The 14,344-nt window shown below is 35.2% G+C and overlaps 1 protein-coding gene across 1 annotated transcript in view; it reads left to right on the top strand.

The window, feature by feature from the left end:
* Window positions 1-13,825, top strand: part of TBCA (tubulin folding cofactor A) — an 84,390-nt gene extending 70,565 nt beyond the window's left edge. The window contains exons 3-4 of the mRNA XM_003812640.6: window positions 11,715-11,801; window positions 13,568-13,825. Coding sequence (XP_003812688.1) covers window positions 11,715-11,801; window positions 13,568-13,648 — 168 coding nt within the window. The 3' untranslated portion in view covers window positions 13,649-13,825. The remainder of the gene's footprint in view (window positions 1-11,714; window positions 11,802-13,567) is intronic.
* Window positions 13,826-14,344: the final 519 nt, after the last annotated feature.

Here is a 14,344-nt window from a genome sequence, read left to right on the forward strand (position 1 = left end):
TGAATCCTGTGTTGTAATTGTCATTTGAAAATACCAGCCACACACTAGTTACATTACTGACTACATACACAGATGTAACAGGGGAAAAAAAATTGTTCAAAAGTTGTTTCTACCCTCAGACATGTTAAAATTCTCTTTTTGGTCATAGGTATCATATTTTTTAACAGGATTTGTTAGATTCATAGCCAACTTAGTACTTATTCAGAAATAACATTTCATATCTGATTACAGAACAATAGTTGTTTCTGTTTGCTTCTGTTGTCAACCTACCATGTATATAGTTGTCAATTGCAGTTTTGTTTTAGAGTTTCCTAAAAACTTGTCTTTAGCCAACCTACATACGTTTCTTAATTTCTTTTCCCTGGCTTAGCTGTATTGTGGCCATTCACTTTTTTTATCATATACAATGGGTGTTGCATAACCAAAAGGACTGCTCTGTTTGTGATTGCCTGGGACTTTAAGTTCAGCAATGGTTTTCTTAACATTTATTGTGCCTTTCATAGAAAATATCAAGAAAGCCAAGTGCTGCATTTTGTGGGTTTTCTACAGTTCTCCCTAGATTTCTTCCTCTTCTGAGCTAAACACTATCCTCAGTCACTTCTCACTACTTTGGCTCTTCTCTCACTTGGATCCGTTTTGCTCTGGCTTTCCTACTTCTTCTAAATTGGCTGTATTTTAAGCACACAGTTAAGGTGCTATCTCTTATTCTCTACCAAACTCTTACCTGAAGATGGTTGCCAAAAATCAGGGGACAGTCCCTCTGTTGGACTAGGTATAATTTTGGTTCTTTTAAAATAAGTAATTAGGCCAGGTGCAGTGGCTCACGTCTGTAATCCTAGCCCTTTGGGAGGCCAAGCTGGGTAGATCACTTGAGCCCAGAATTTGAGACTAGCCTGGGGCTAGCTTGTTTGCATTAGTCCGTTTTCACACTGCTATATAGAACTACCTGAGACTGGGTAACTTATAAAGAAAAAAGGTTTACTTGACTCACAGTTCCACATGGCTGGGGAGACCTCAGGAAACTTATAATCATGGCAGAATGTGAAGGGGAAGCAAGCACCTTCTTCACAAGGTGGCAGGAGAGAGAGAGAGAAAGAGAACAAGTGGGAAGTGCCCCACTTTTAAACCCTCTGATCTCATGAGAACTCACTCACTATCAGAGCATATAGGAAACCGCCCCTATAATCCAATCACCTCCCACCAGGTCCCTCCCTAACATGTATGGATTACAATTCAAGATGAGATTGTGTGGGGACACAGAGTAAAACCATATCAAAGGTGAAACTCTGTCTCTACAAAAAATAAAAAAATTTTATTAGAATACAAAAAATTAGCTGGGTGTGGTGGTGTGCACCCAAAAGTCCCAGCCACCTGGGAGGCTGAGGTAAGAGGATCACCTGAGCTCAGGAGGTCAAGGCTGCAGTGAGCCATGATCATGCCACTGTACTCCAGCCTGGGTGACAGAGTGAGGCCTTGTCTCAAAAAATACATAAAATAAAATAGAAAATTTAAAAATAAGCAACTAGGTAAAAGTTTTCAGGAGGCTAGAATATCAGTCAATTAAAGATTTATTCTGTCTTTTTTTATTTTCTGGCTAAACAATATAACACGTCATTCAAATATTGCCCAAATTGATTTTAGCCTTCTGCTTCTGATATCTCTCTTCTTCTCCACCAATTAGGGTTGGGTACAGAGGGTTTTGCCCTCACTTGGTAAAGCTTTCTGGTTTGTTTTTCAACCTATCCTGGGGCATAATGATTGGCAGTAATGACACTCAGTCAGACATATCTCTCTCATTTCTCCTGAGGCACAACTTATCTCTTAGGTTCCAGAAGTAATAAGACAAACTGGTATAATTTTTGGACAAAGAGTTCTCTGTTTTCTCACAAAAGAGTTTTCACAAAAGCTTTGCAATTATTGCATATAGTTACAGTAATGTAAAATTCATCTTTTTGAAAAAGATGTATATGCTTTTTTTTACTCTTTGAAACAAGAGTGAACATTTACAATGACATGTTTCTATGTTTTTCCTAAAAATAAAGGGGAAATGTTTTTCATTAAATATATGGAAAATATTAGGAGGCTTCAGTCAACAAAGAAGATCCCCCTTTGACCAGGAGTGTCTCACAAGGCTGATCCTCAAAGAAAAACCCAGATTTTCTTTTAATCAGTAGTAAAAATATGGAAAATAACTTACAATCATCCAAGAAAATGTGTTTGTCTCTTGGTACATATATGCAGGCTTATAGAAGGTAATACACTTGCTTTTTAAATTTCTTGTTATAGATTTCACAGGAAATTCCAAAAGATATTCAAAGAGGTGTCGTTACATCCTTCATCCTTCCTTCCCCAATGTTAGTATCTTGTATAAATATAATACAGTATTCAAACCATGAAGTTTGCCTTAGTACACCACAGAGCTTACTCATATTTCACTAGTTATACCTGCACTCATTTGTGTGTTTGCATGTATAGTTCTCTGCAGTAGCATGTGCAGCAACCAATCAAGATGGAGAACTGTTCCATCGCAAAGCTCCCTCTTGCCACTTCTTTGTAGCCACCCAATCCTCTCTGCTCCCAAAACCCTAAATAATTACACTGCCTCAAGAATGTCACATAACGTAGAATGGAATCTACAGTATGTAACCTTTTAAAATTGGCTTTTTCTATTTTATATAATTCCCTTTAGGTCCATTGAAGTTACTGAGTGTATCAATAGTTTGTTCTTTATTACTGCTAAGTAGTATTCCATGGTTTGGATGTACTAACATTTAACCTTTGATGAACATTTGGATTGTTTCCAGGTTTTTGCTGTTGTGAGAAAAGCTGCTGTGAACGTTCATGTACAGTTTTGATGTGAACATAGGTTTTATTTTATTTTATTATTTCTGTAGGTTTTGGGGGCACAGGTGGTATTTGGTTACAAGAGTAAGTTCTTTAGTGGTGATTTTTGAGATTTTGGTGCACCCATCACCCAAGCAGTGTACACTGTACCTGATTTGTAGTCTTTTATCCCTCACCCCATTCCCACCCTTTCCCTCTGAGTCCCCAAGGTCTATTGTGTCATTCTTACGCCTTTGCATCCTCATAGCTTAGCTCCCACTTATAAGTGAGAACATATGATGTTTCCTTTTCCATTCCTGAGTTACGTCACTTAGACTAATAGTCTCCAGTCCCATCCAACTTGCTGCAAATGCCATTAACTCATTCCTTTTTATGGCTGAGGTAGTATTCCATCATATATATATCTATATATACTGAGTTACCTCACTTAGAGTAAGTCTCCAGTCCCGTCCAAGTTGCTGCAAATGCCATTAACTCATTGCTTTTTGTGGCTGAGTAGTATTCCATCATATATATATATATATATATATGTGCATGCCACAGTTTATCCACTTGTTGATTGATGGACATTCGGGTTGGTTCCACATTTTTGCAGTTGTGAATTGTGCTGCTATAAATGTGTGCAAGTATCTTTTTCATATAATGACTTCTTTTCCTCTGGGTAGATACCCAATAGGAATTGCTGGATCAAATGGTAGTCCTACTTTTAGTTCTTTAAGGAATCTCCACACGAATGTGCTAGTTTACATTCCCAGCAGCAGTGTAGAAGTTGTTCCCTGTTCACCACATCCACACCAACATCTATTATTTTTTTATTTTTAGATTTTGATCGTTCTTGCAGGAATAAGGTGGTTATTGCATTGTGGTTTTGATTTGCATTTCCCTGATCATTAGTGTTGAGCATTTTTTCATATATTTGTTGGCCATTTGTATGTCTTCTTTTGAGAATTGTCTATTCATATCGTTAGCCCACTTTTTGATGGGATTGTTTGTTTTTTTCTTGCTAATTTGTTTGAATTTGTTATAGATTCTGGATATTTGTCCTTTGTCAGATGTATAGATTGTGAAGATTTTCTCCCACTCTATGGTTGTCTGTTTACTCTGCTGACTGTTCCTTTTGCCATGCAAAAGCTCTTTAATTAAGTCCCAGCTATTTATCTTTGTTTTTATTACATTTTCTTTTGGGTTCTTAGTTATGAAATCGTTGCCTAAGCCAATGTCTAGAAGGGTTTTTACAATGTTATCTTCCATTTTCATGGTTTCAGGTCTTAGATTTGTCTTTAATCCATCTTAAGTTGATTTTTGTATAAGATGAGAGGTAAGGATCCAGTTTCATTTTCCTACATGTGGCTTGCCAATTGTCCCAGCACCATTTGTTGAAAAGGGTGTCCTTTCCCCACTTTATGTTTTTGTTTGCTTTGTCAAAGATAGTTGGCTGTAAGTATTTGGGTTTATTTCTGGGTTCTCTACTCTTGAACATAAGTTTTCATTTCCATAGGATAAAAGCCTAAGAGTGCAATTACTAGGTTGTATTCGTGTGGTTTTTGTTTTAAAAGAAACTACCAAACTCTTTTCCAGAGTGGTTGTACTATTTTATGTTCCCACCAGCAATGATTCAATTTCTCTACATCTTCACCAGCATTCAGTGTGATCTCTATTTTTTAATTTTAGCATTTAGCCATCAGCTATATGATAGCTGTATAGTGATAACTCATTGTGCTTTTAATTTGCATTTCCATAATGGCTAATAATGTTGAATGTTTTTTCATGTGCTTATTTGCTGTCTGTATATCCTCTTCAGTGAAAATGAGTGATCAGGGCTTTTGCCCACTAATTGGATGCTTTGTTTTTTTTTTAACATTTGAGTTTTGAGAGTTCATTGTATATTCTAGACACATGCCCTTTGTCAGATACGTGGTTTGCAGATATTTCTGTCTGTAGTTTGTCTTCTTATCCTCTTAACAGTGTCTTTGACAGAGAAACAGGGATTTTTGTTTTTGTTTTTGTTTTGAGACAGAATCTTGCTTGGTCGCCCAGGCTGGAGTGCAGTGAGGAGATCTCGGCTCACTGCAACCTCTGCCTCCTGGGTTGAAACGATCCTTCCACCTCAGCCTCCCAAGTAGCTGGGACTGCAGGCATGCACCACCATGTCTGGCTAATTTTTTTTTTTTTTTTTTTTTTTTTTTGAGTCAGAGCCATACTCTTTGCTGGAATGCAGTGGTGCGATCTCAGCTCACTGCAACCTCTGCCTCCCAGGTTCAAGCAATTCTCCTGCCTTAGCCTCCCTAGTAGCTGGGATTATATGCGCCTGCCACCATGCCCAGCTAATTTTTGTATTTTTAGTATAGAAAAGGTTTCACCGTGTTGGTCAGGCTGGTCTCGAACTCCTGACCTCAAGTGATCTGCCCGCCTTGGCCTCCCAAAGTGCTGGGATTATAGACATGAGCCATCACGCCCAGCCAACAGTTTTTAAATTCAAGAATGTCCAATTTATCAGTACTTCCTTTTATGAATCATACTTTTGGTTTCAGGGCTAAGGCCTCTTTGCTTGTCTTAGGTCCTAAAGATTTTCTATTTTTTTCCCTAAAAGTTGTATGATTTTGTGTTTGTATTTAAGTCTTCAATCCGTTTTGAGGTAATTTTTATATAAAGTGTTAGGTTTGGTTTGAGATTCATCTTTTTGCCAGTCAATGTCCAGTTGCTCCAGCAGCATTTGTTGAAAAGGCTGTCTTCCTTTCATTGAATTGCTTTTGTATCTTTGTCAAAAATAGTTGGACATATTTGTGTGGGTTTACTTTTGTGTTCTCTCTTCTGGTTCATTAATCTTTGTCTATCCCTTTAACAATACTGCACTGTTTTGATTCTGCACTGATGTAGTAAATCTTAACATTGGGAAGAATGAGTGTTTATTTTATTTTATTTTAGCTTTTCTAGTTTGTTTTGGCTTTCCATGTAAATTTTTAAATAAGCTTGTCTGTATCTATAAAACACCTTTTGATAGGAATTGCATTAAACCTATAAATCAGTTTGGGGCAAATTGATGTCCCAGTTAATGGATATGGTAAGTCTTTCTAATTTATTTAGGTCTGATTTCCTTCATCAGCATTTTATAATTTTCAGCATACAGATCCTGCACATTATAAATGTATAGCTAAGTATTTCTTTTTTCTTTTTTTTTTTTTTTTTTTTTGATGCTCTTGCAAATGGTATTGTTTTTAGTTTTGGTTTCCACATACCATATTTGTTGTTAGATATAAAAGTGCAGTTGATTTTTGTTTTTATGTTGATCTTGTAACCTACAAACTCACCTTGCTGAACTTATTAGTTCTAGGATTATATTCATTTTCTTTCTCAGACCTGAATTACATGGATTGATTTTCAAATATTTAACTGTCCTTGCATACGTACAATGAATCCCACTTGATACTGGTCTATAAATAATTATTTGTATACATTGCTGAATTCAGTTTGCTAATTTGTTGAAGCAGTTTTCTTTTTTTGTGCTGTCTTTGTGTGGTGTTGCTGTAGGGTTAATACAGATTTCATAAAATCATTTGGGAATACTGATTTCAAAAATCATTTGTTCCTTCCTTTTCTGTTTTCTTGAAAGATTTGTGTAAAATTGGTGTTAATTGTTATTTAAATGTTTGGTAGAATTGTCTATTGAAATTGTCTGGGCCTGGAGAGCTCTTTTGTAGGAACTTTTAAATTACAACTCCATTCAGCAGAACATTGGAGAAAAAGTATTTTTTAAATTAACAACAACAAATAAATTACAACTTCAGTTTCTGTAGTGATTGATTAATAGGACTATTTAAGTAATTAAGTTTGGGTAGTTGGTAGTTTTTGAGGAATTGGTCAATTTCTTCTAAGTTGTTTATGAGCATTATGAACAATATTATAACATCATTTATATTATTTCTTTCTTCTCCTTTTGATAATTGCAGGATCCGTAATGATATCCTCTATTTCGGACTGCTTTTGGTGACTTGTGCCCTTTCACTTTATCTTTGTCTGTCTTGCTAAAGGTTTATCAGTGTGTTTTTTTTTTTTCTTTTCAAGAAACCAGCTTTTTGGTTTTTTAATTTTATTACTATTTTTTTGAGACAGGGTTTCACTCTGTCGCCCAGGCTGGAGTGCAGTGGTGTGATCATGGCTCACTGCAGCCTTAACCTCCCAGGTTCAAGCAATCCTCCCATTTTGGCCTCCCAAGTAGCTGAGACTACAGATGTGTGTCACCACACCTGGCTAATTTTTTGTAGAGATGGGGTCTTGCCTGTTGCCCAGGCTGGTCTCGAATTCCTGGGCTCAAGCGATCTGCCTGCCCCAACCTCCCAAAGTGTTAGGATTACAGGCATGAGCCATGGCACCCAGCCAAAACCAGCTTTTTGTTTCATACAGTTTTGTCTATTGCTTTTCTGTTTTTAATTTTGTTGATTTCTGCTCTTATATATGATTTCCTTCTGCTTGTTTTAGGTTTATTTTGCTCTTCTTTTTCTAGGTTCTCGAAACAAGAACTTATTTAAATTAAATTAAAACAAGATTATTAATTTCAGACCTTTCCTTTTGATTAATGTAAGCATTTAGTGCTGTAAATTTCCCAACAGACACTGCTTTAGCTGCATCCCACAAAATTTGACATGTTATATTTTCATTTCCATTTATCTGTGTCTTTATTTGAGACTTTTTTTTGGCCCATGGGCTACTTAAAGTATGTTGTTTAATTTCTAAGTAGGGATTTTCCTTCTTTCTGTTATGATTTCTAATTTTACTTCATTATAGTCAGATAATGTATTATGTAGGATTTCAGTTCTTTTAAATTTGTTGGGGTTTTTGTTATTGTTGGGGTTTTTTGATCCAGAATGTGGCTTACTTCAGTAAATATTTCATGGGCACTTGAAAAGTATTTGTATTCTCCTTACTTATTAGAACATTGTATTCTCATTTCTGAGGTAGAGTGTTCTATAAAAGTCAGTTACACCTTGTGCGTTGGTGTTGTTCAGTTCTTTTATACCTTTACTGATTTTCATCTAATATTTCTATCAGTTGCTGAGAGTGGGGTATTGAAATCCCCAGCTTATGTATATGGATTTGTCTGTTTTTCCTTTCAGTGCTATCAGTTTTTGTTTTACATATTTTTAAACTCTGTTGTTTAATGCATGCACATCTAAGATCACTGTATTTTCCTGGTAGATTGATAATTTTATGATAATGTAATATCCCTCTTTGTCTGTAATAATTATTTTGCTTTGAAGTTTACTTTATCTGGTATTAGTTTAGCCACTCCTGATTTTTTGGCTTTTTAGAGGCAAGGTCTCACTCTTTAGCCTAGGCTGGAGTACATTGTCACGATCATAGCTCATTGTAACCTCCCAGCTCCTGGGCTCAAGTAATCCTCCTGCCTCAGCCTCTTGAGTAGCTAGAACTAGAGGCATGTGCCACCACACTCACCTAATTTTTATTTTTTGTAAACAGAGTTTCACTGTGTTGCCCAGGCTGGTCGCAAACTACTGGCCTCAAGCTATCTTCCTGCCTTGGCCTCCTAAAGTGCTGGGATTATATAGGAATGGGCCACCATGCCTAGCCCTGATTTTTTAAATTAATGTTTACATTATATATATTTTCCCATCCTTTTATTTTTTATTTTATTATGTTTGAAATGAGTTTCTTGTAGACAGCATGTTATTGGGTCCAATCCATGAATCTCTGCCTCTTAACTAGTGTATTTACATCATTTACATTTAAAGTAATTATTGATACATTAGAGCTTAAGGGCCCAAAGATCATTTTTTTTCTTTGACTTAAGATTCTTCTTACAATCTTACTCATTTAGCAATAACCACAAAATACAAGTCAGATAGATTTCCTGACAAGTGAGTACATTAACATTTTACTACCATCTAAAGGAAACACTTAACCATTATTCCAGTAATCTCTGGATTACTCTAGAGCTCAACCTGGCAAACTAATGCCATTGGTTTCAGAGGGTAGCCAGTAGCCAATATTAGAGTATCTATTGATTGTTGTAGCTAAAGGTATAGCCAGCTTCTGATGGATGATCTGGATCCTTAAAGAAGCTGGAAACCTCATCACAATCAAGCAATAACCTAAGAGCTTGATTGACATTGGCCAGATTATTTCACAGAACTCTTCTTTCTGACAAAAATGAAGATCTGCCAATTGGGGTATATCCTTTCCAATTTACATATGTTTGACTTTAAAGGAAATTGATTAGATTTTAGGTTCAGCCATTTATTCATTGTTATAACCTGAACCTTGCTAATAAACTAACTCCCAACTTCCATTTTACCAAATAAGTACCCCCTATAAAACCATAACTTGTTTTAAAAACAATTAGACATCAGTTAGTACCACATCCTGTTGTGTTTGTTCCCCTAAGGTTCTTTGCATCTCCCAGTCTGTGCCAAGATCCTGAATTAAGCTCAGATTTATCATAGTCAACATTAGAATAAACTGACAATTGACTCAGATATTGTAAACAGAGGCACAATTCATTTGACTACTACCTCCCAAGGGAAACACTTTGAAAGATAATATTCATTTAATTAAGTTTAGGTGTTTTGGGGGGTATCTTTACATATATAATCACACCTCATATACTGTGTTTTAAAATTATTCCAGACAGTTGGAATTCATTGTCCCAAGGTGAAATATATGATTTATGGCTTTGATGAAGATGTGGTTTGTGGATTCCAAATCATAGCCATCACTGTGTTCCTTTGCCTCTCTGTGGCATGATCTTCTTGAAGCAATCGCAAATGTTTCTTTTCATGTTAATACACCTAGACTTACGGATTTGGAGGACAGAGACCTTTTCTTTTTCATCTTTGTATCCTCAGTACCTGGCATCCTGAAGACGTATAGTAAACTTATTGAATGAATTGGGGTAGTGTATGGGAGAGCCTGAGCTTTGGCCCTGTGTAAGTTGGAGTCCTGTTTTGATAGACTGAGGATTCTTGATCTGTAATAATAGATAGAATTTTAATGAATAGAAGTTATTTTTGGATGGCATTGTCTAAAGTTTTTTTTGGTGGCTAAAGCTTAGAAAATATTTTTTTTTACAAACACATATTGTGACTTGTCATGGATTTGACCTATTCATTTCATCTTGTTTAATTCCTGTAACGATTCTGAAGGGAATTCCATAGGAAAGGAAATAGGAAAAAGCCACTATGAAATATTCCTGTCACTGATTTTTCACATATATTCAGACTAACCAGATACACAAAAATAATTTAATGGCAGTGGTTACATGTGTAGGTATAGTATGATTAGCTCTGAAGTAAAATAATGATGTTATGTTTGAAATTTTCAACCTGTGCCTTATTAGTAAAAGAGGTTTAAGTTCAACAATAGATTTCCACCTGAGAAAATAGATGTGAATAAAGAACTTCTTTGTATGTTATAATTGAGATTTTTGTTTTCAATATGAGCTCTGACAAAGCTATTTGGGAAAGGAAGAAGGTACTGGGACTTAAAGTTTCTATTAAAATATAGTATTATTACCGTTAATCTCCTTAGTAAAAAGCTCAGATTGTCTACCTATTTCTTTAAAGGTATTTGACCAAACATTGTTTTTTTGGAAATAAATGTTTAGATGAGCTCTATGTTTCTTTCTGAGAATAGTTTAAGGAAATAAAGCTTCCTGCTACTCTAAGAAAAAGCCCTATTTGAAGTCCAATATGTGGCATTAACTTATTTACTCTTATCAATTGGGTTTCCCTGTCATTGATTTGATTTTTTTTCTTTCATGATTTGATGTGTTATAGTCCAGTTTTGAATGATGGATTTTACGTCCAGAAATATCCTCTAGAATACATATTTCTGTGTTTAATTCTGTAGTGTCTGTCATCAGGAGGAATAGGCAAGAAGTTTAGATTCAGAGGGGTGCCACATTGGTAATTTGGCTCACATTGCATGGGGAGAATAATCGCTCTCCTAAAATGAAGCACGAGGATAAGTAATAACTTTTTATGCATGATAAGCATCAAAAATATGAACCTGCTGGTCTTTGCTTTTCATTTTTCTTTACCTCTCTCTTTCAGTGTGAACCTCCTGCAGTGTGCACACGATGTGATCAATAACTCAATAACTTTTTTCATGCAGTAATTATCTCCATGTGATATTATCTGAACACTGTTTTTCTTTATTACTCAAAAGATGCAGGAGATATTTATATAACCAGCTGATCCCATTTTGGATAAAGGTGCTTTGTGACAGCAGGGGAAATAGTTTATTTTAAATAGCCTTTTAAAATAAATGCTCTATGAAAAGCTTTTCCAGTTAACTTTCACTTAGCATGAGAAGGTGATTACCAAAAAGATTTAGTTCTAAAACTTGTACTTTGTAGATTTTACAGTATGATAGTCTCTTTTCTAACTTTTTTTTTTTTTTTTTTTTTTGAGATGGAGTTTCACTCTTGTTGCCCAGGCCAGAGTGCAATGGTGCAATCTCAGCTCATCACAGCCTCCACCTCCTGGGTTCAAGCGATTCTCCTGCCTCAGCCTCCTGAGTAGCTGGGATTACAGGCATGCTCCACCACGCCCTGCTAATTTTGTATTTTTAGTAGAGACAGGGTTTCTCCATGTTGGTCAGGCTGGTCTTGAACCTCCTGACCTCAGGTGATCTGCCTGCCTCGGTCTCCCAAAATGCTGGGATTACAGGCGTGAGCCACTGTGCCTGGCCTTTCTAACTTCTAATAAATACAATTTAAGTTAAAATATTGAACCATTTAACATAACCATAACTTTTTTCTGATTCCTCTTAATAAGGATATACTTATCAAGATATGAGCTAAACACCTACAAGTTCTGCCATCTTTGAACGTCTCACAGAGATTCTCATTCTAGGCAGAGATCCTACAAGAATCCCGGATGATGATCCCAGATTGCCAGCGCAGGTTGGAAGCCGCATATTTGGATCTTCAACGGATACTAGTAAGCAAAGACTTCTGTGTCTTATGTTTAAATTTTTTTTTTCAATCCAATACATGGAAAGCGAAAAGTTTAAATATTTAACACTGAGAACTAGTTGGCAGTATTTCTTATTCACTTGCCCTTTATACCACTATATTTTAAAATAATTAATGGAGTTTAAATTGTGTTTTGAATTATGCCTCCAGTAAAAGTACTGTTTTCTAGCATGTTTGTTCAGTTTATTAAAATTTAGCTAGTTAAATTTATTTAAGTTATGATAGTACCAGTATTGTCCAGCAATGTCTTGATTATTTGGTTTTCATACATAAAGATCTTTTGAGACATTGAGGATGAGTTGACTGATTAAAATTTTAAAAGATCTAATGTTTCAAAAGAATTTGGGATCTTATTAAAAGGATCTTGAATTCTTTCACATTCAAACCTAGATCAGTTTGAGAGGGGGAAAAAACCTGGTAATCTGTGTAGTCCCCTCATATTAACTTGGAGCTGAATAACACTTATACTTGCTGGTATAAATGCCTTGTGATACAGAAGGTAGATAAAGCAGGAAATAATAACTGTTAAAATACTATCTAAGACAGGAAGCATCATTTGTATTTCTTGACAGTTTAAATGCTTTTTTCTCTCATGAATCTAGTAGCTGAGAAAGTAATAGAAATTGCTTGGAAAAAAATAATGTTGGCCGTCAGGTGCAGTGGCTCATGCCTGTAATCCCAGCACTTTGGGAGGCTGAGGTGGGTGGATCACGAGTCAGGAGTTCAAGACCAGCCTGACCAACATGGTGAAACCCTGTCTCTACTAAAAATACCAAAAGAATAATAATAATAATGTCTTTGGATGATATATTTGTATGTGAAGATGTATTCAACAATATCTCTGCCCTCAAAGAGCTTGTATTTACTAACAGAGAACAAAGATGTGTTTAAGGTATAACATGGAGGTTTAAGAAATTCTTACGTATAGTTTGAGCTAAGCAAATTCTCAGTTGTTTTGCTTTCAGTTTTCATATTAAATACACACATACTTTATTTCCTCTACTGTTTGTATATCTCCATCTTTTATTGACCTGACATAAATTGCTAACCATAGCTTCATTTAAAAATCAAACAAAATTTCCTATGTACTTTAGGTAATATTATTTCATTTGTCTGTTATCATTACAATATATTAGTAAAAGTTGCCTGTATATCAGTATTATGGAAAAACTCAATCTTTAAATATCAGAAAATGAAAGATGTATTTTGTTTCCTTTAGTGTAGGGTATGTAATACCCATTAGCAAGCAGGCAATTCATTTGTTTAATTCAAAGATTATATTTAACTCTGTTGTGACATCAGAAGCCTTCTTTGTCATTGTGAATAGTCAGTGGATTATTTTGGCCTGAATGCTGTCATATATGTAACATGTTAGTAAATCTTCCTTTTTACTTTTCTCTTTCGTATGATGATGATGGGTCAACGAAATGAGAATAAACTTTTTCTGAGGTTTTTATTTAATTAATGCTGGTAGCTTTAGAAGACTGTTATTCACTTATTTTATGAGAATATATACAGTGAAACAAAACCACCAGTTATTTCTTCCTTTCCTTGTAAAGAAGGAACAGAATGTGGGAAACCTGTGGAATTACAATATATTTAGATGAGGCTTGGGATTTTTTACTTTTAATTTTTTAGTTATTAACATTAATGGTTTGTAATATTTGAGTAAATAACAAAGTACTGAAACTTGAAAAGGATAAACTTAATTTTTATTGTATTTCATTTTAGGAAAATGAAAAAGACTTGGAAGAAGCTGAGGAATATAAAGAAGCACGTTTAGTACTGGATTCAGTGAAGTTAGAAGCCTGAAACTTTTCTCGTATGGGGTGGTTTTTGCATTAAATCCTGGGGTCCATTTTACAATCCATTATTTTTGACCACTGCTATGTGTTCAAGTAGTATGAGAATGTGATTGTTTTTATCTGGTTACATATATATTTCTTTGTCTAATTTAATATGTCAAATAAATGAGTTCATCTAATAAAATTGTTTATTTTATACTTTACAAAATTTTTAAATTAACCTTTTATCATTAAACCACATAGACTTTATGACAGAGAACTATAATCTGTTAGGTTCTATTCGAAGTCTACATATTTTGCTTCACAAGCATGGATTGAGTTTTAAAAAACAGAATACCATTTTTTCAAATAACAGTTCAAATTTTAGTTGGGTGTAGTGGTACATATCTGTATTCCCAACTATTGGGGAGGCTGAGGTGGGAGGATTGCTTGAGCCCAGTAGTATGACGATGCAGTAAGGTATGATTATGCCAATGTACTCCAGCCTACGGAACATAGCAAGACCCTATCTCTAAAAGATTGAATTGTAAGCAGTTTATTTGGAATAGAATACAACTGATACAAAAGGAAGAACTCTCTTTGGGGAAGGTCTCACATAATAAGGCCTTCACAGTGAAACTCTAACATTTCCATGACTATAAATGAATGAGAAACATTTAAGGCTTTTTCCAGGACAGATTCACACAGAAAACACCCCCAACCA

The sequence above is a fragment of the Pan paniscus genome, chromosome 4 (genome assembly GCF_029289425.2).
Source record: "Pan paniscus chromosome 4, NHGRI_mPanPan1-v2.0_pri, whole genome shotgun sequence".
NCBI lineage: Eukaryota > Metazoa > Chordata > Mammalia > Primates > Hominidae > Pan > Pan paniscus.